Source organism: Eleutherodactylus coqui, chromosome 5 (genome assembly GCF_035609145.1).
Source record: "Eleutherodactylus coqui strain aEleCoq1 chromosome 5, aEleCoq1.hap1, whole genome shotgun sequence".
Lineage (NCBI taxonomy): Eukaryota > Metazoa > Chordata > Amphibia > Anura > Eleutherodactylidae > Eleutherodactylus > Eleutherodactylus coqui.
In genome coordinates, this window is record NC_089841.1 from 141,912,845 (window position 1) to 141,934,725 (window position 21,881).

A 21,881-nucleotide genomic window follows, 5' to 3' on the forward strand; every position below is an offset into this window, starting at 1 on the left:
TTCAGGAAGCAGCATCACTGACACTTAAACAAAAATGCATTATTTCTGCGATTTTCTTGCAGCAATATCGCTCATGCCAGTGTGACGAAGCCTTAGGGGGCTTACTCACAGGGGTGTATGAGGGTTGCATACTACACAGTCCTAAAAGGCCATTGACTTACATTGTGCCATTCAGACATGCGTCTTTATTACACGTGACCCCCGCCCCCCCCCCCCCCCCCAAAAAAAGCATGTCCTATTTTGGCGCATGTATTACGTGCACTATAGGCTAAAATACACAGTAAGGCCAGTTTCACGCAGCAATAATAAAAAAATTTAAATAAATCACACGATGCCATAGCGCATGAAAAAGCAAAATTATGAAACCCATGCTTTTCAATGGTTTCCTTCACATTTGCGATGTTTTCATTCATGCAATGCTGCATGACACACAAAAAAAAAAATACAGGATGTCCTATCTTTATGTATTTTACTCTTTTGTAATCACCCCCGTTTCACTATGGAGCCTTTGTTTTATTGCAACGCACGAACATCTGAACGACACCACTGAATGGCTGTGATTGGCTGATCGAGCCATGGCGCTTGTGAGCCAATCACAGCACGTGCTTGCTGGAGGTAGAGTATTCAAAGCCCCGTCACCAGAAGGAGAGTTCTGTGTGAATGCCGAGGACACTGCAGCCTGCCGCATTGTCGCCCGTGATCAGCAGCCCCAGGGACTCAGACGCCGCAGACAAGGTGAGTGTCTTTTGGGGATTAATATAAGCCAGTGTCTTATTTTCAGGAAAACACGGTAGATTCAGTGCAGTGGGAATGCATGCCACATTTTTAAAAAATCTAACACCAGCTTCACACTGACGAGGGCGAGAATACCCTCCCAATCCTTCTGAAAACCCCTGGATGCAAGTTTTCACATAGAAACAGCCTTGCATCCCTGCACCGCTAGAGGAAATTCCCTGCGCAGCTGTCACAGCAGTGCCAGGAGATCGCCCTGTACTCAAGGAGGCTGGCGCTGCTGCCGCCAGCCCCATTGAAAACAATGGGCTAAGTCACCAATTTTATCGGAACATGGCTCAAGTGAAAACATTGCAAATGAGAAAGTAACGACTGGTTTCATAAACATGTGTTTTCACTCACTGTCGCATCATGCGATTTTATCGCCATTGTCAAACCAGCCTAAGGCCGCTTTCACATGACCGTTTTTGTGTTCGTTTTTTTGGGAGCCAAAACCAGGAGTGGGTCCAAAATACGGAAGGACTGCAAATCTTCCCATTATACTTTCTCTCCCTTCCTGATTTTGGCTTACAAAACAACTGAACACAAAAACAGCCGTGTGAAAGCGCCCTAAAGCACAGAAAAAAAATAATTGAAATGTCAATTCTTATCATTGCACCCATAGCATCTTCAAATGCAAATCCACGGCAGAAATGCAAGGCTCAATCCTGAATTTCAGCTGCAAATTAAGAATTGGACCCCTATCAGAATCTCCTAACTCCCCCCCCCCAGAGTCTGACAATGTCAAAGAGGCCTTCTGATAGTGAAAGGCTAATACTGGACAGGTAAGGGATACGGAAAATATGCATTTCATCATTTGGTGTAACAGATTATAGAATTTCTACAAAACTTGAACACAAGGTAACCAATCTGAACAGTTAAGTACACAATAACATAGTCCTTATGTGGCAGTACAAGAGTCTACTAGAGTTCTTCTAAGATGGTCTACCACCGCCATTAATAAAACAGTTTAGTGCCATAATCGGGTTCTGGAGAGTGAGGTATGGTGGATTACACGGATCGATGGCAGGAATGCCTTTCAACAAATCGCTGTCCAGTAAGTAAATGATTGAGTTTTTAAAAGTGAATTCAGTTTGAGTTTCGGCATCCTGATAAGATTTTGCCTTTTCCACTTTGTTGCTAATACTGCAGCTTACGACTGAACTCTCAGTTGATGGAGTGTATAATGGATAATCGTCAAGAACCTCTGATTTAATTGACTTAGGAGATATTTGGGGTGATGGATTTTGTGACGGCGCCACGAAAGGTAAAGTAGCTTCATTTGGTATTTTCTCTTCTCGCTTCCTTTTGAAAGTTTTTCTTAGTGATAAGTTTTCATGTATCTTTTCTGAAGTATGTGATGCATCTTCAAAAATGGTGGGCAGAGCGTTTGGACGTAGCGTTCGACCGCCAGCATTTACAATGAAACTGACATCAGAAAAATGTCGCGAACAAAGGCGAAACTTGTTGGATTTTCTTAGCTTGCTATCGTAAACTTGTTTGGCAATGTTGTCAATGTCATTGAAGGTTTGTCCCAGCTGCAGAAGCCATTCTTTTATTCTTTCCAGTGAATTTGGAAATGAGTGCAGCTTGATTTCATGGCCATTTTGAAACCGTCCTGGGATAAATTTACAGCCATTAATCCAACAGACCGGCATGTTGGTAGAGCCTGAAAAAGAGAGAAATTTAGTTTTTAGATGGAACAAATCAGGAAAAAAAAAAAGTGTACAAATATGCTGCGAGGTTAACAAGCCTAGGACAATTAGCTAACTGCTTATGGGGAATCATTAAGAGCACAGGTGGACTGCTTAATGCCCTGGGCAATCGCTTAAAGGGTTATCCAGAGCATTGTTTTCTAAGCAGGGCACTGGTACCAAAACAGAAAAAAAGCAACTTTTTTGCTTACATGTTGTCTGGATCAGTTATATACATGTTTAAGCTGGTTTCATAAAACTCGCATATATATGAACTCCATTCTTTTGGTTAGAGTCATGCACACAAGCAATGTTTTACGTCACAGCGATGCTGCGAGGAAAAAAGAAAATCATGGTATGTCCTATTTTTTTTGCGTTACTCGGAACCCATCGCCCATTATTTTCAATCGGACCCCTTAAATACATTGCATGGCTCTCGCATGCCATGCAAGTGCAATGCGAGGTTTCCCATTGAAATCAATGGGAAACACGTCTGATCCTCTATTGCGCGCGATACTCACGCGAGAGGATCGGAATTTCACAGAAGTGATGCGGCGCGTTTTTGCCTGGAAAAACAAAATAAATAATTATATATTATAACCTTGTATCCGCAAGTATAAAGCACATTGACTAGCGCGACTTCGGGCTTGAGTTTCTCGGCCCGACATTGTACTCACCTGTGTGCAGTTAGCCTTAGGCTGCTTTTACACGGTATATGGGGTCATATACATGAACTATTTTTTCAGCCATCATTGCATGGCTGGGATTGGCTTAGGACTGTAGCCTCGGCAAATCGCAGCAATTTTTTGCTGGAGGCGGGGTATTCAACATACGTTATCAGAAAGAGAATGTTCTTTCAGCGCTAAGGACGATTAGGAAGACTGACGAAGCGACTGGAGAGCAGCTAAAGGGACCGTGATGGCGCCTGTGAGGCATTTTTTTTTGTCATGTAGTGTAGCGAGGGCTTATTTTTGCGGGAGGGCTTATATTTCAAGCCTCCCTATACGCACACCTCCTCCCCTGAAAAGGGTAGGGCCTATTATCGGGGTAGGTCTTACTTTCAGGGACGCACGGTAATTATGTACAGACAGACTGCATGCCCTTAACTATATTAAACTCAGCCACTATAGATGTATACATCCACTATATGTGAACATTTAGCATCCTAGTCATTCACAGTCCATTAGTGTGTGCATTGGAAGGAAGGGTGGGGAGAGTTAGGAAGATATTTCTACCTTTTTTTCCCACACCAGACCCTGCTCATTTCATACATAGTCTGCAATTCTGTAACCAAGATCAGTTAGGGGGTCCTTCACACTGCAAGAAAACTGCTGCATGCACTGTTTGAGCGTCAGCGATGCTTTTTCTGGAAAAACATTGCGTAACGCTGTTGCCTGCGATTTTCTCGTATGAAAGACAAACGGGTGTTGCAAGTGTTAAAAACGCGTCGCACAAACATCACAAGTTGGTGGTGCGGTAAAACGGAGGCTCCATTTCCAAATAAGGGTGAGAAAAAAAAAATTAAAAATAGCAAAACGCAGAAAGATAGGACATGATGCAATTTCCGAATCTCACAACATGGCATGATAGAAAACATCACAGATGGGAATGAAGTCATTGAAAGGCATGGGTTTCATAATTCTGCGTTTTCTCACACTGCTCAAAAATCATGCGATTTTCTCCTAGTGTGAAGGCGGCCTTAAGCAGATTATTCCAAGAGAAACACTTATCTATCCACAGGTCATAACAAGTATGATCATTAGGGGCCGCACCAATGGGACCACTAGGAGTCCTGTGCCCCGTTCTGGAGAAGCATGAATGCAAAAATTGTTAGTCACACAGCTGCTCCAGTCAAAGGTTACGGGACTAAGAGGGAAATCCAAGTACAGAGCCAAACTCACATATCAGCGGGGCTTTGGTGGCAATATGGCCACACCGTGGCTGCAATTTGTTAACCCAGCCTTAGGCCTCATGTCCACTGGCAGGTCGGATTCCGTGGGCGGGAATGAGGACAATACTTACCAGTCCAGATGCGTTCGGGTCGTCCATCATCTCTGTGTATGTGGGCCGGCACGTCTCCCCCCTCCGCACGTGCGCAGTGGAGATTTTTCCTTTTTTTAAAAAAATCTCCTGCTTTCCCGCAGCACACCCGGAACAACAGTTCTAGGTGTACCGCAGATCGGATTGCTTCCATTGACTTCAATGGAAGTCGTCCCCACGAGATCCGCGGCAAAATGGAGCATGCTGCAATTTGTTTTCCGGACCGCTTTTATAAAGCTGAAGGTGCTCATGATTTTCTATGGGTGGCTTCAACTCTGGATTATCCGCGTGGGTGCCCGACGCAGACTCCGGAATTCAAACCCACCCGTGGACATGAGCCCTTATTGGTTGCGCTGTATGGCTAGTGCCATAGACATTCTTAGTAAATTAGGTTATGCAGAATATATAAACACGAGAAAAACCATACAGCATTCAGTCTTTTTGGGTAGGTATCTCAGCGGGGCACATCTTGACTTGGCAATCTTTGCCCACAGTTCCTTGCAGAAGTACTCCAAATATGTCAGATTGTGAGGCATCCTGTGTGTAGCGCCCGCTTCAGGTCACCCACAGATCCTCAATAGGATTCAGGTCTGGGTCATTCCAAAATATTTATCTTCTTTTGGCAGATTTGCAGATATGCTTTGGATCGTTGTCATGCTAAACAGGGAGAGTCATCTTCATCTTTTTAGCAGAGGCCTGAAGGTTTTGTGCCAAAATGGGCTGATATTTGAAACAGTTCATAATTCCCTCCACCTTGACTAAAGCCCCAGTTCCAGCAGCAGAAAAACAGCCCCAAAGCCTAATGCTGCCTCCACCATCTTCACTGTGTGTATGGTGGTCTTTTGGTGATGCACGGTCTTAGCTTTGCACCAAACATACCTTTTGGAATTATGGCCAAAAAGTCCAACCTTGATCTCATCAGGCCATAACACGTTCTCCCACATACTTCTGGCAGACTTGATGTAGGTTGTGGCAAAACGTAGCCGGGTTTGAACGTTTATCTTAGTTAGAAAAGGCTTCGGTCTTGCCACTCTACCCAACAGCCCAGACATATGAAGAATACGGGAGATGGTTGTCACATGCGCTACACAACTAGTACTTGCCAGAAATTCCTGCAGCTGCTTTAATGTTGCTGTAGGCCTCTTGGCCGCCTCCGGGACCAATTTTCTTCTGGTCTTTTCATCCATTTTTGAGGGACGTCCAGTTCTTGGTAATGTCACTGTTGTGAAAAATTTAATCCACTTCCTGATGACAGTCTTCCATGTGTTCCATGGTATATGTAACAACTTGGAAATGTGTTGGTCCCCTTCTCCTGACTGATACAACACATCAAAGGGATCTGATTCGCGGAAGGTGGGCACTTTATGGCTTTTGCTGAAAACTGCAACTAAGAAAACGTCAGAAAAGTCCAACTAGAAGAGCTGAACTTTATATGGGGTCAATCAGAATCCCTGCAAATAATGGCAGCCGTATACCGACTACTATTTACCATGAGTTTATATGTGATTGGCTACTTCTAAACACACCCACATCCCTAAATATAAGGGGGCGCTCACACTTATGCAGCCATATTATATGAGTTTTGTTATTTTTCCACCATAAATGATTGCAGTTAGTTTTCCAGTGGAATTGTACAGATAACGGGGGACATAAGGTGGAAATAAATCTGAAGTTCTTAATCTCTGTTGGCTTTAACATGACCAACACCTGGCATTTTAACAGGGGTGTAGACTTTATATCTGCTGTGTTTGTAGAACTCCATTGGAAACAATGTGGTTCTGCATAAATTGCTCGTTTACAGTAATTTTGCACAAATCATCGTAAATATGTTAAGATACGCAGCGGGTGTCTTCTCATTAATCTGCTGCCCCCTGCAGGCAGGGGAGAACGCCATCTGAGTCGAACAGCTCAACTCTTCTCATGGACAATGTACCCCAGCAAGTGCCGGACGGGCACCGGTGGGAAAAGAGCAACTGAGGATAGGGAGAGATCAGTAAAGATAGTTAGGCCGGCTGCACACAGGTGGATCAGATCCCGCATGCGGAATCCAACTCTGTGCCCGGCCAGCGACCCCTGCATACCTGTCCGGTATCTTCTACTCTGCGGATGTGCCGGCTGCATGCCAGCAGACAAGGGTGGTGTACAATAGGCCGCGCCATTGCTTGGCGATGATGCGGATCTTGCGACCTTTCCACAATGAGAATTGCAGAAGGGCCGTGGGACAGACGGCTTCCATTGACTTCAATTTGCTTCCTGTCTTTTCTCGGCCTCCAAAGGAGCAGGAAAAAAAAAATGCAATTGATTTCCGCTTGTGGACATGAAATTGCGTATTGCAACAGCATGCTTTGGGCGGTATTTGCTGTGGAATGCTGAGGCGGATGCCCGGTCTGGATTCCGCAATGCAAATCTGCCCGTGTGCAGCCGGCCTTAGGCCTCATGTCCACGGGGAAAATCAGATCCGCTGCAGATTCTCCATGGAGAATCTGCAGCGGGTCCCTCCTGCCCCGCGGACATGAGCGCTGAAAATAGTAATTTAAAAGCATTTACCTATCCGGTGCGGGCGACGAAGGTCAGCTGTTCCTCACGGCCGGATCTTCATTTTCGGCCGGCGGATGAATTCCTGACGCCGGCGGCACGTCGCCGGCACGTCGTCGACGTGCCGCGCGCATGCGCCGGGCACATCCGCCGAGCCGAAGCAAGGGAGATGCGGCCGTGAGGAAGAGAAGAGCTTCGCGGTCCGCTGCGGGTGAGTAAATGCTTTAAATTCCTATTTTAGGTCTCCGGACGGCTTCCATAGGCTTCAATAGAAGCCCGCGGGAGCCGTCCCCGCGGGAGACCCGCATGAAAATGGAGCATGGTCCAGATTTTTTCATGCTCCATTTTTTTTAAAATCACTTTTATTGACGATCCGCGGGTATTTATGTACCCGCGGGTGGTCAATGCATCCCTATGGGGTGCGGATCCGCACGCGGGAAATCCGCTGCGGATCCTAAATCCTATTTTCCCCGTGGACATGAGCCCTTAATGTTTTGCCACCATAGTAACCTGCCTTGAAATTTGTTTTTTTTCTCTCCCTAGATAACCCCCGCAATGCCTAGAGGAACCGCGCAGTCCCACCCCCGCAGTGCCCAAAGGGAACCGCGCAGTCCCACCCCCGCAGTGCCCAGAGGAACCGCGCAGTCCCACCCCCGCAGTGCCCAGAGGAACCGCGCAGTCCCACCCCCGCAATGCCCCTAGGAACCACGCAGTCCCACCCCCGCAATGCCCCTAGGAACCACGTAGTCCCACCCCTGCAATGCCCCTAGGAACCACATAGTCCCACCCCTGTGATGCCCCAAGGCACCATGCAATGCCCCGAGGGAATACATATTCCACAGGGAAGCCACTTCCTGCACAATAACAGCATATTGTCTGGGTAACGGCTCTTCCCTACGGTGCGACCGCTTGTCGCCCAACAGGAAGAGAACTGATAGCGCTGCTCCTCGGCAGGCGTTCCCACTAGTCACCTGTACGCAGCGTGGACCGCACAGTCCGCTCCCTCAGGCCCCGGGTCTCTGCTCTGCGGCGGCGATGTGAACACAACGTGATCTCGGGAGCTAATGGAAGTCTCGCGAGATGACGTTCTCAGCGCTGATTGGTTAGAGTGAGACCGGCTCACGTCCACGCCCCTTTTCTTCCCCTATTTGCGTTTCAGATACGAAAATGAATAAGTACGTAGTTCTAGTTGCGTGCGGCCACTGAGCGCGGCACAGAGCTATATGGTATACTCGTGTTTATAGACGTCAGGCAGGACCGGGACAGCGTGAATCCCACACTCCCTGAACATAGTAAATACGGCGGCTCGCTCAGCCTCTCGCGCCTCCCTGTGAGCAGCCGGCGAGGGTCTAGTGCGCATGCGCAGGCTCCGCCTCTCTGTGTAGGCTGCCGAGAGCTGACGTCAGCAGGAGCGTGGCTGTGGAGGCCGGGACGCCGCTCGTCTCCCAACATGTCCTTACACAAGTGCCAGGAAGAATGGGGAGAGCTGGAGAGGGAGTTCAAGCAGCTGCAGGTGAGAGGCGGGGAGGGTGCCGGCAGAGTGGTGGGGGTGCCATTGTCCTGCTGCAGGGGACATGACTGTTCCCTTCTGATGCTGCCCTAATGTCCTCCTCAGCCTGTCGCTCTATTGCGCCCCCTCACTGATGAGACCCCATACTGCTGGACTGCCACTGTTGGAATGGTGGTCGCCATCCCACCTGTCCCAGCAAGTCTTAATGCAATGATTGTAATATCTACTATTTGCCTAGGAATGGCGTGTGGGGCGATGGACCCGCACAATATCTCGCGCAGTGCCGGCAAACGTTTGTCCGTCCATTGTTATATCTAACTATATGTTTCCAAATGAAAAAAAAGGAAGCTTGTCTGTCTAAAACAATAACTGTTGCTCACAGCAGCCAATCACATCGCAGCTATAGCCTTCGCAGTGGAAGCAGCACTCTGATTGGTTGAAGGGGACAGCGAAGACAGATTTTTGTTTAAACTGCTTTGCATAGTCGGCGTCCACCATGATGGTGCCCATTGGTGGCATCACGCCAGCTTTGTAACCTACCCGGACTAAAGTTGGAACGAAACGTTATGACCATTAATGAGGGGCGTTATTTATTTATTTATTTATTTTTGTTCCGCTGATTGCGATAATCTGAGACTGCAGTATGAAGCCGGATTCACGTGGACATATTTGCGCGTGTGATATGCAGAAAATAGAACCCATTGTATTCTCCCCAGGATTTATGCCACGTTTGTCAGCTACTGTGCAGTAAGAGATCAAATCCATCTGTTCGTTCAGCACAAGAGAAAAGAAAGGGCAGGTTAATCCGACCCTGCGCCCGCCTGCCATCCGCACATACCTTTATTTTCTGTACAGTGGATGGTCCGCACGGCTCGCCGTCTTACATGCGCAGTACAGATGTTTTTCTAAACTACTGCTTTTCCCGCAGTCATTGTGGACGGCGCTGTGGGTCGGACGGCTTCCGTTGATTTCCGCTCGTATCATGAAGAATCTTTTTTGCATTGCATGCTATGGGCGGTATGTGCTGCGGAATCCAGAGGCGGTCGCCCGCTCCGGATTCCATAATTCATCTCCCCCGTGTGCAGCCGGCCTTACTTTCACCTATTAGAATAAACCAGTATGACAGACAATAGGTTTTTTTTTTTTTTCTGTTAAAGTGATGGTAAAACCCAAATGTGAGTCAGGGTGATTCTGCGCTGCAGTCTGCAGTGGCCATGGGAGGAATATGTCAGGAGGATTACCCGACAACGGATGCTGCCAGTGTAGGCATAGAGTGGCATCCATCACTAGGGCTCCTGTGGTTAAGATACGTGCACCACGTGGTCTTTGTTTTTACCGGATGTCTCTGCAGCAGACTGTAGTTTCATATAGCAGAAAGAGAGGTATGCCAGTGCAATGGAGGTCACAAGGGCACTTGTTTTGACTTCCACCAAGAAGATGGGGACTGTGCTTTCCTGGCACCTTATGTCAAACAGACAATGCAAACAGTTGTTTCCTGCAAAGCTAGTGCGTGTTCACACGAATGATATTCTCACGCAAGGAAAAACAATTGCAGCATGTCTTATCCCTGGGCGTTCCCTCTGAACGTCTTGGCCATTACTTTCAATAGGACCATCAAAGATATTGCATGGCACTCACATGCCGTGCGATGTGCTTGCAAATGGGATGTTTCCCGTTGAAGTCAATGGGAAACGCCTGCGATGCTTTTACTTGTGTGAGGATCGCAATTTCACAGAGAAAATGTGGTTGTTTTTTTTTTAAATCTGATTTTTTAATTTATTTTTTAAAATCAGAAAATCTTCGCATCGCTGTGAAATCTAAGGTTGGCAAGTGTGATATTACCCCAATATTGCCCTAAGCCCATGTGAATATAGCATTACAAAAAGAGAAATCCACTGGCCGCTGCTGTGTCGTACAGCATGTATATACTGCTTATCGGCTCCTTGTAGTTCACAGCTCTCTGCTAAGGCTACTTTTAGATGGAACGAGCAAAAGTGAATCGTTTGGTCTAAACGTAAGCCAACGACTGAACAAGAATTGTTCGCTTTTCGCTTGCCGTTCAGTTTAGGTAGGCATGAAAATCATCGTTGGCTCGTTCAGTTTAGGCAACATTCGTTCAGACTTTCACATTCGTTCAAAGGAACAATGCCAACAATGTATCTGCCTAAACGGGCTCACGAGAGAGGGAGCGGTGACGGTACTCGCTCGGTCAAACGAGAATCAGCTCATCTAAAGAGACTCTAAACTACCAGTCCTTTGGGAGATCAGCCCCTGCTGTAATGGGACTGGAACAGGCAGGGTCTATGCCTCCTGACCGGTGGGCCAGAAGTGGAGGCTCTGACCCCAGAGGCTCAGGTAAGCATTTCTCCTCCCATGCCCTGGCTAGAAGTGCTCTTGTGCATATTTAAGTATCAGTGTTGCAGCAACCACATCTCTTCTTTTGTTTTCAACCCTGTTCTAGAAGAAAGACCGCTGGACTTTGCTGCAAAACCGGCTCTTTTTCTGCGGTCTTCAGTAAAGTTGCTGAACCAGGAAATACCAGAAACTGGACAACTCCATTGCCTCCTGTAGGGCATAGATCAAAATTCGGCTAAGTCATAGGATATGCAGCCCTTTTTGCTTTAGAGTATAACTTTTATTAAATACTATAAATATAAAATACCAAGAAATGTATGAAATGACCACAAACCAAAGGAGAGCAAGTACAGAAATGACCTATTCTGTCCCTAATCCTCACTCTAAAAAGTCCCTTGTTTATACAGGTCATCCTGCTTTCTGATAAGGGTGACTTTGGCCACCAACCTTGCCCTAGGAACCCATATATAAGTATTGTAAACAAGAAAGGTAATGGGCATGGATTTGGCATGAGTTGGTAAGTAGCTATCAGTAAAAACAACCTGATTACCAAACGAGATTAGGATTCATTATTGCAATGGAGCACAACTCTTGATGTGATCCGTGTGTGCTCCAGGTCTATTTAACAAAGTATTTCGAGAAAAGCACAATATTGCTGATTAATGGCAAAATTAAATAAAGGCAGTTTTTATAATCTAGATTTCTAACCTCAGTGTACAAGAGGATCTCTTAGGTTCATCAAGAGAATAATAACACTGTAGTAAGGTTTCATTTCCACAGCACTTTTCCCAATTCTGTGGGATTCCATCTGGAGCTTCTGTCACAAGTGCTGAAAATGGCATTTAGAAGGAACCCCTGAATGGGAACCATTCACTGTGGTGTCTTTTTGACTAATGACAATTAATGGTTTCATTCGGGGGTTCTATCTCAACGCAATTTCCAACACTTGTGACGGAACTCTTAGACTGAATCCCACGGCATGGGCAAAAAACGCTGTGAAAACAAAACCTGATTCCGCAATAAATACACTCAAAACATCAGACGGAAAACTTAGCAATAGACTAGTGAGTAGAAAGCATCAGATGGATATTGCCTGCTCCATTATATCAATGAAAAAGGGAAGCAGCGGTTCAAAATCAAATCCACATTAGCGGAAGCATGCCTAGGTGGGGACAATGGGCTATATGTGTATGAGGGTGGATAGGGTTTTTTTCCCCTCCCCTAATTCAGCTCCATATCTACCATGCAATGCAACCAGCATCTCAAATTCTATTAATAAGAGTGTGACATAATTAATGTCATTTACCATGATTCAAGAGGTTAAAATAAATGTGTGGAATGGGTGCTGGCGGGGTATAGGAGATAAAACTAAAAGATGTGCTGTTTTTTCATCTATTCAGCAATTTCAACCAGCTGTCTGTCTGTTTACTAGAAACTCATTTAACAAAAGATACTGTTGACTTGCTCCAGCATTCCTTATGGGCAAATTCCTTTCCTTCTTTGTACTTGAGCTAATTGCGTGGAATAAATGTACCGATTCATAAAAACATCCCTTTCAGATGTGATGTCATCCGTTACAGATTCAAAGGGGAGATTTATTTGTCTCAGATGTACTATTGCTCAGAAGAATTATATTTTAGTGGGGAATGTATTAGGAAGGTGATGGAATTTATGGCTAGATCTCCTGCTGCTCCCACATTGATGGTGGGCGATTTTAATAACTGCTTGGATCCCTGTATGGACTGATTTAATAAAGGCCCTATAGTGGCTTCTCCTTCCCCAAACTGCTTTCGCACATTTATTAATTGGACTAAGTTTATGTGATCTTTGGAGGCTGAGAAACTCAGAAGTTTGACAATACTCTTGCTATTCCAGTTCACATAATACCCTTTCTAGAATAGATCTTCCGATGGGTACTCCATCTATGCTTTCTCAAGTTCATAAAGTGGAATATCTGCCAGAAAATGTGTCTGAGCACTCTCCACTTTTTGTTGACAACAAATAGGGGATTTGCTTTGGAGAGAATTTGGAACTTCCATTTTAGGATTTAGAAATCCCTTCTGGTTACATTTGCTTAGTGGTAATGCTAGAACGGAGGAGGCTCTATTGGAATTCCTTCAGGAGACTATTGGTTCCTCGGTGTCCGTCGTGTGGGATGCTATGAAGGCATTTATATGGAGTTGTTATATACAGGAGATTAGTTTACATAGGTCTAACTCCCAGGATTCTGTTATGGCCCTTCAGCGATGAGCTTTAGAAGCACTGCAGGTGTATATACATTCTCCCACTAATCAAACGGAAATTAATGGGAAAGAGGAACAGGCGTGCCTTGCAGATCGTGTGAGAGGTATTGCAAGAGTAGATGTCTTTTTATGAAGCGGAAGACTTTGGAGGGGGAAGCAGTGGGTTGTTTTTTGGCCTCTATAACTAACAGGGATTATCATCTTATGTGGCAGCATTGAGAAGGCCTAATAGTTCTCTGGTTGTAGGGAGGATGACGTTTTGGAGACGTTTTCCCTCCCTTTTAAAAGTTTGTATGCGGAGTGTAGATTGTGAAGATCTTTATGAATATTTAGCTCGAGTGCAACTACCACTTGTCTGATGATCAAAGAGTAATATTAGAGGCTCCTTTTGACATTAAATGAATTAACCCCTTTCTTGCCACAAGGCATAACTGTATATCCTGGCTCCCTGGTACTTAACGCAACAGGACGTACAGTTATGCCCTGTGGATAGCGTGAGCTCACAAGAGATCTTGTGCTATCTGGCACCGATAGCCGGCCTCTCGCTGCATCGGGACAGCTGTTAACCTCTTCCCTGCTGCGATCTATGTGACTTTATCGGACCCCCGCGTTGTAATCGTGGGGGGGCATCCTGCATTGCCAGTGATCGCCAATACAAGCGATAAGGCATTGCAGGACAAAATATATATTTTGTTGATCTTGGTTTTAATCCCAGATTATGTATACTAGGATAGATTTAGGGATATACAGTGTTTTGAGAATTCAGAAAACTTTATATCCAGCGCAGGATCTGATTACTGCTGGATGGATGCAGCCCCCCAACCCCACCCCCTTCCCCCACCAATGGGAGATTTGGTTGCAAAGCTAAGAGAAGAGATTAAGTTTGAGGAAACTTGGGAAGAGATGGTCTTATATAAATGGATAGCTAATACTGAAGGCTGGTTGCACAGAGAGACTGTAGTAAAGTTTATGGGATGTAGAGTGGGCTAGGGGGAGAGGCGAAAAGTTGGAGACGTTTAGTACTTAGGCTGGGTTCCCACAGCTCGTATTCTCAGCGGAAATCTCGCAATTTTGCCGCAGTGAAAAACTGCAAGAATGCCGCTGGGAAAGTGCAGCTTCAAAATCCACAGCACTTAGCTGCGGGTTTTGGAGCGGCTTCGCCGTATGCTTTTTAGTTGCGCCCGGCTCTCCCATAGAGAAGAGCGAGGTCGCAGAAAAAAAAAAAAGGGATAGACGTGCCGCAACGGATTCGCAGCCAATTTGGATGAGTTTTTGGAGAAATCTCGTCCACATGGCTGGTATATCTCGGGATTAGTGGCTGCAGGAGGACTTCTGCACAGAAAATCCCTGGCAAATCTGCCCCGTGTGAACCCAGCCTTAAGGCCGGCGGCACACGGCCGTGACGGGCTCTGCCGCGGAATTCCACGGTGGAGCCCGTCACGGCGCCCCCCAGAGAGCCCAATACTTACCTGCGGATCCAGCATCCTACGTCTCGCATGACGCTTCGGCGTGACGCAGCGTCATGTGACACACCGCCACGTCACATGACACGCCCACAGCATCGCATGACGCGGTAGGCGGGGAAGCTGTTTCACGCTATCTTCCGCTGTGCTACAGCGGAAGATAGTGTGATGGACGGCTTACATTGACTGCAATGGAAGCCGTCCGCGCGTACACCCGCGGCAAATAGAGCATGCCACGGGTGAGGACGGGAGAATTCAAGGTGCGGTATTCCGCAGTGGAATTCCGCATCGTGAGCATTGAGCTATTAGGTTACGCGGCGGAAATCTGTCTGTGGGAAGGAGCCCTAATGCTGTTTTGTTTTATATATTCCCTCGCCCCCCCCCCCCCCCCTCCCTCTCCCCCTTTATTTTAGTAGGTTTTGTTGAGGACTGGGAAGGGTATGATCTGTTTTAAATATAATTGCTTCAATGCACTGTTTGGGTGGAGTAATGATATGCCTTTTGTATATATTAATACATATAAATTACGTAGTACTGTATTACAATTATAACTTCAATAAAAAAGGTCTGATTAAAAAAAAAATCTAATTAAGATCACCACATAAAATTATGAATCATTGGGCACCGCTTCCTGAAATTGCAGATGTGACCGGGACTTATTAAATTGATGCTGGGATGTCTAACATTGCAGACTGGTTCATGAGTACAGTGAGCCCTCGTCTATCGCGGGGGTTGCGCTCCAGAGACCCCCGCGATACGTGAAAATCTGCAAAGTAGCAGCGTTATATTTACACAAATCAATCTCCAGGGTCAATTGCCAAACAATCACAAAAGTATCGCACGCTTTTTAGCGACTGCAGTTTACACACAACGTACAAACGAGCAGCATGCTACGATCAGTGAGCCAATCAGCACCCAGGATACAGAACACATTCCATCAGCCAATAGTGTGCCCTGTACAATCCTGCGTTGGCAAGTGCTAGTGGCGTACTGTATATCCTGTATGTACCGCAAAACTCTGTGATATAGCAAAAAAATCAGCTAAAACAGAATTATATATGGTCTATCTTAAATTTGCAATGCACTGAAGCTGCAATCATTGAACCGCGATATAGCGAGGGATCCCTGTATATGTGGTCCTCTATAGTCTATGATTTGATATAGAACTACTACTTTCCATTTCTCTGTGATATAAAGCTGCAGGTTATTGTCACAATTGGGTTCGGAGTCCGGTGGCTGTAGTCAGCAGTCGAGGTATGGTACGCTGATAAGCAGCACTAGATTGTAGCATAAGGCAGGGACATGGTCAAAAGCAATCCAAGTTTGGTACACAGATAAGCAGCAGTAGATTGTAGTGTAAAGGTCCCGTACTTGGCAATTTCTGACACTTCCCTTGAAATGAATGGGAATGGCTGTGCACTAGCTTGACCTCTGCTCCATGTATGCGAGTATCTTCTGGACCCCTAATCTTGGGATCGATGGGGGTCCCAACAGGCAGATCTTCACTGATCATAAAGTTGTTCCATATCCTGTGGATAGGGAAAAACTTTATAATTTAGCACAGCGCCCCTCTCCCAAATAAAACTAAGAACAGGTCCTCCTGAAAAGGCAGAGCAATTGGTAACATTACAAACAGTTTAGAGAATGCAGATCATGGTATGCTCCTCCATTCCTCGAGCAAAAGGATGCCGCACCTCTGAAGGCGAGTTGCCCTAGAACTTGGCCCCAAATATTCCAATGTGAGGTTACCATACAACTCTAAAGGCTCATTTAGACGCAACAATGATCGCTCAAACATCAGTTTGAGTGACAGTTTTGAGCGATTATTTTGCATAAACTCTTAAGTGGCTACTCAGCTACTTAAGAGTGTATTAGCATGCAAATGAAGCCTTTTGCTGAATGCAGATAACAGCTGGAGGTCTGTTATCTGCATTCAGCTCCTTTGTTCTGGAGGGGGATAGCAGCTAAAAAGAATACTATCAGCGCTATCCCGCTAAGAACTCTGCGTGTGATCCTGATAAGACACATCGCTGACTTCAAGCTGGCTTGAAGTTAGCAATGAACGAAAAGTGCACTATGGTTACGCATTTAGATGCAGCGATAATCACTCAAAAGTTGGCTTTTGAGCAATAATCTCTGTGTCTAAATGAGCTGCGGGGGGGGGGGGGGAGTGAGAGAGATCTCTTTCCCTCTTCCTAATCTCTAGGTGCAGGGGGGAAAAAAAAGTATACATCACCTTAGAAGCGCTGTCAGCACGGGCTCATCTTCTCCCCGGGTCCGCGGCATCATTCTCCTTCATCTCTTCTGGCCAGGGACTAAAAAATCCCCGCTTCCTGAAAGTGCTGCCTCTGGTTGCCTGACGCTTAGCCAATCTCAGCCAGTGCTCAATGAACCAATCACAGCCATTCATCGAGCGTTGGCACTGATTGGCTGACGCTCAGCCAATCATAGCCAGCGCTTCCAGGAGACACGGACTCTTCAATCCCTGGGCAGAAGAGATGAAGACAACCAGTTCCAGGGACCAGGAAGAAGCTGCAGTGGAGCCCTGGACAGCGCTTCTAAGGTAAAGTATACTTTTTTCCCCCCTGCAGTTAGGGCTTATTTTCAGGGTAGGGCTTATATTTCACCCCCCCCCTTTATAGCGCTACAAAATCACAATATTGCTGTGAGAAGACGCAGCGATATTGCACGGATCAGCGATGCGATATCGCAGCAATTTTCTTGCGGCGATGCCATGTCACCCATGTTAGAGGCCTTATTGTCAATATTGCGTTTTTCAGGTATTTACTGTTTTTTCGCTAAATTGACCTGAGGAATACACCGGTCATACCAAGAGGTGTGATCCATTGCTGTATTAATTACTAATCTTTCTTGTTCAGTATTTAGGATGTTGTTGTTGGACTATAGTGGATGTGTCCTTTATATTTGGACATGCAGTATAGCCCATTTTGACTGATCGCTGCTTACTGAAAAAACTCAATTAAACCGCCATCCTTAGGCCTGCATTTCTGCGGACTTTTTGATCGCTTTTTATTCCTTTTTTTTTCTGGGAGACTTGGTAACTGAAAAAAATGCACTTTTTGGAATTCTTTTTTTTTTTTTTTTTTTTTTTTTTTATTCGGGCGGCATTCACCGTGTGGGATAAATATTAGCTACATTGATAGATCAGACTTTTATGGACGCGGCAATACCAAATATATATTTTTGTTTTATGAGGTTTTTTTTTATTATAGATATGGCAAAAAGTGGGTGATTTTAAACTTTTTTACATTTACTAAAACTTTATTGATCTCATTTTTAACTTTTTTTTAAAATTTATCTTAGTCCACCTTACACAAAAAAATATTGCTTTATTTTAGGCCAATAGTTGCCCAAGTAGTCACTTAAAAGAGCGATTTATAGGCGACTGTTGTCTCATGTAAACATGAGACACTACAGGGCAAGTGAGCAAGAATCGCTCGCTTGTCGGAGTCTTTTGGTTTTTTAGCGCACCTAATAACCAAGTGACTATATGGGCCCATACAAACAGTCATTCGTCTATGAACAACTGCCTGTTCATTTTGAATGGAGGTGAGCTGCTGGAAGACCTCTTCAGTGCGTCGTGCCTCTATTAATTGAACAACTGTATCTCCTGACATTCATCCCATTTAAAGATGGTTTTAAGGTGGCTTCACACAGGCTGATAGTTGCTCCTTTCAGCGATTCGGGCATTTTTGGGTGACTATCAGCCTGTGTACACACAGCCCTTGACAGGTCACTGAACGAGAGGTCGCTCAGTTGTTGCTGGTCGTTCCGTTTCAGGGAGCTCAAACGGAACGACTGCTGAGCGGCTTCTCACCCGGTGTATACAGGAGTCACTCGGTCTATGAGCGACTTCCTGTATACTGTGAGAGGAGGTGGCTAGGCTGGTATGTCAGGTGCTTGCATGGGATAGCGGATTGTGTGTTTTCATCTCCCATAGAGATTAATAGAGCCACATCCGCGTGGGTTTCATAATAAAAGGAGCATGCTGCGATTTTTAGATCTGCGCAGGGCATCCGCACAGAACCTACAAAGTCAAATCTGCAGGGTTTAATTCAGTTGCGAACGCCCCATTGTTTCTTATGGGCGGCTTGAGCTGCGGATTTCCCGTGCGGATTTAATAAATCAAATCCACATGTGGACCTAATGGAAATAAATCGGTCACATATCTGTAAGCCATTGTTTAGAGCTGCATGTGGGAGGAAAAGCGCTGTTTACTTGCAACTGAATAACTCCGCTAGGAAAGATCAAGGTTACTGATAATGGGCTGCTGTATGCTGTGCGGCTCAGGCTTACATGTCTGTCTCAATTGAAACCTGGAAGGCAGAATGGTTTGGAATATAGGGACACATTTATAAACCGTTTTACGCCAGTCCCTGGCGTAAGAAAGTTGCAATTTTTTGCATAAGTGGGTATTTACACGACAAGTTGCACATTCTTATCTTTCTATGCCAGCCCTGACGTTATTTTTTTTTAATGGGCGGGGCTTGACGAGAGGGGGCATGACCGCCCCAGACCGACAGATTTATGTATAATTTTCACCAGAAACTGGTGTAAATTATACCAGAAATGTACCCCAGGGGGATGCGCCTAATACATAAGGTGTGTGCCTTTTCATGTATTAAGCGCGCTGTACGCTGGGGAAGCTGTAGTAAGTCTGATATTGGGAATCCCCGGTCTTTAATAAATTTTCCTCTTAGGCCGTGCCTAAGCTTAGTATTTAGTGCCTAGAACAGGATCACAAAATGCATCCGCAATATGACTGTGTACTATATATAGTAAGTTGTATAACTTTTTTATTTTTTTTCAAAATTCTTTACTTTTTTAGTCTCTTGCATTTATTCTTAAAACTTTAAAATTCTGCTCTAACTGGGTTTCTGGGGGCAAAGGTTTTTTTCAAAGCTGCTGACCAGGCTGCACAAACATAAAAGCATTTTTTATCTCACCTAATTACCCCATCCACCCCAACGCTCCTGTTCTGCTGGTGCTGAATCCCTCTCTTTTACTTAACACTTCTTGCAGCAGTACTGATGTCACTGATACCAGGGACATGTGACCGCTGCAGCCAATCACCTGCACCCCTTCAGCTTTGGTTATTAGCTGTATCCGTCACATGTCCCTGTGGCAGGATGTCATTAACGCTACAACAGAAAGTAGAGTAGTGGGGGAACAAACACTGGCAAAATGAGAGCGATTGGGAGATTAGAGGAGCATGGCTTCTTTTATGTTTATGTAGCATTGTATGCAAGGCTGAGAAAAGACAAATGTCCATCCAGTTTTGCGTGTTTCCATCCCCCTGTGTTGATCCAGAAGAAGGCAAAAAAAATAAACGCCCAATGAGGCAGAAGCCAATTTAACACATTTGGGGACAAAATTCCTTCCTGACTCCATAATGGCAATCAGAATAATCCCTGGATCAACATTTGAAAGCTCCTGCCTGACTCCAAGACCTGGATCAACAACCCCGCTGGTCACCTAATGTCATATCCTGCATTGTTGTAGCTCTCCAAAAAGGTGTCTAGTTCCCTTTTAAACTCCTCCATTGATTTTTGCCATCACCACGGCCACAGGCAGAGAGTTCCACAGTCTCACTGCTCTTACAGTAAAGAACCCCTTTCTGTGTTGGTGATGAAACCTTCTTTCCTCTAAACGTAGCGGATGCCCTCCTGTTACCGTCGCAGTCCTGGGTATAAACAGATCATGGGAGAGATCCTTGTGTAGCATTCCCACTTTTTTTTATAAGAGTAAATTGAGTAAACATCTGTCTTCATCACTTTAATAGCCCTCTTACACGGGACGATTATTATCGTTCAGAATTGTTCCAGTTTCCTCGCTTCTGCTGGAATTTGAACAATATTCATCCCGTGTAAACGCATTAAATGACTGAACGACAAGCCGCTGAGTTTAAATAGCAGTCGTTCACTCCTGAACGACTGTCTGGTTTCAGTGAATGGAACGCTTCCCGTCCCGCTCCGCCTCCATTTCGGCAGCGCTGTGAGAGATGCCAGTGATACTCTCTTGTGTAACAGCACAGGAGTAAAGGCCTATTTACACACAAAGATAATCGTTCAAAATATAGGTTTTAAGTGATTGTCTTACATAAACTGCTAATGCACACTAATTTCCATTAGCAGCTTATTACCTTCATTTGCATGTAAATGAGCCCCCAGGAGCTGTATGTAGAGAACAGCAGGTGGTCTGTTCTCTGCTTTCAGATCCTTTGTTCTACCAAGGGCTTTCAATGTAATACAATTACAATGTATAAGAATGCAATGTAATCAGCAGCTGCCATAGAGAACTCGGCACCATGGACAGCAATCACACCGTTTGGTCTGTGTTGTCTTTCCAACTGAACGATGCATTTTATGCTCACCTAAAAATCATTGCTCAGACGAAGAGTGAAAGATAGCATTTACAAACAACGATTATCGCTCATATTATGGCTGTTGAGCGAATTCAGAGCGATAATCGTTGCGTGTAAGTGGGCCTTCAGTTTTGTTGAAACAAGCTACCGTGTGTCATTTGCCTGACAGCTCGCACCGTGTAAAAGGACATTAAGATTAGAGATGAGCGAGTATACTCGCTAAGGCTAACTACTCGAGCGAGTAGTGCCTTAGCCGAGTATCCTCCCACTCGTCTGTAAAGATTCGGCTGCCGGCGCGGGTGACAGATGAGTTGCGGTGGTGAGCAGGGGGGAGAGATCTTCCCTACGTTGCTCCCCGCCCGCCGCCGGCCCCGAATCTTTAGAGACGAGCGGGAGGATACTCTGCTAAGGCACTACTCGCTCGAGTAGTTAGCCTTAGCGAGTATACTCGCTCATCTCTAATTAAAATGTTTTCTTCTAATCTACTGTATTGTTATATTCAGGCCAGTTTAAAGGGCCACTGCTGTGATTGTTTTTTTTTTTTTTTCCTCCCCATGAGCTTGTAGACCTATTTACACGGAGCGATGATCGCTCAAATTTTGCTCAAGTAACCGTTTTGAATGACAGTTTTAAGCGATCATCTTTGCATAACTTTAAGGTAGCTAATTAGCTACTTAAGAGTTATGCAGGCGGAGCGGGACACCGCTGTGATAGCTTGGAGTTTGCGTGAAGTTTCTAGTCAACTACTCAGTGTATATATTGCTGTTGCATGAATCACATGGTTATCACAATTACTGATGAGGATCACACAGCTCCTGTTGCATAGTCATAACAGAGGAGATCACAGCTCATCCTCCTAATATTAATGGTCTGTAGTCGATTTAG

The 21,881-nt window shown here is 45.4% G+C and overlaps 2 protein-coding genes across 2 annotated transcripts in view; one reads left to right on the forward strand and one right to left on the reverse strand.

Moving 5' to 3' along the window:
* Positions 1 to 1,557: 1,557 nt before the first annotated feature.
* On the reverse strand, positions 1,558 to 8,124 carry LOC136627855 (uncharacterized). The gene is made up of 2 exons (XM_066603290.1): positions 8,012 to 8,124; positions 1,558 to 2,440 (listed from the first exon to the last, which is right to left on the reverse strand). The coding sequence occupies exon 2, from the start codon at positions 2,427 to 2,429 to the stop codon at positions 1,707 to 1,709; it is 723 nt and encodes a 240-aa protein (XP_066459387.1). The 5' UTR covers positions 2,430 to 2,440; positions 8,012 to 8,124; the 3' UTR covers positions 1,558 to 1,706.
* Positions 8,125 to 8,406: 282 nt separating this feature from the next.
* TMEM120B (transmembrane protein 120B) overlaps positions 8,407 to 21,881 on the forward strand; it is a 44,476-nt gene continuing 31,001 nt past the window's right edge. Inside the window, exon 1 of the mRNA XM_066603288.1 lies at positions 8,407 to 8,553. Within this exon, the coding sequence (XP_066459385.1) occupies positions 8,491 to 8,553 (63 nt within the window). The 5' untranslated portion in view covers positions 8,407 to 8,490. The remainder of the gene's footprint in view (positions 8,554 to 21,881) is intronic.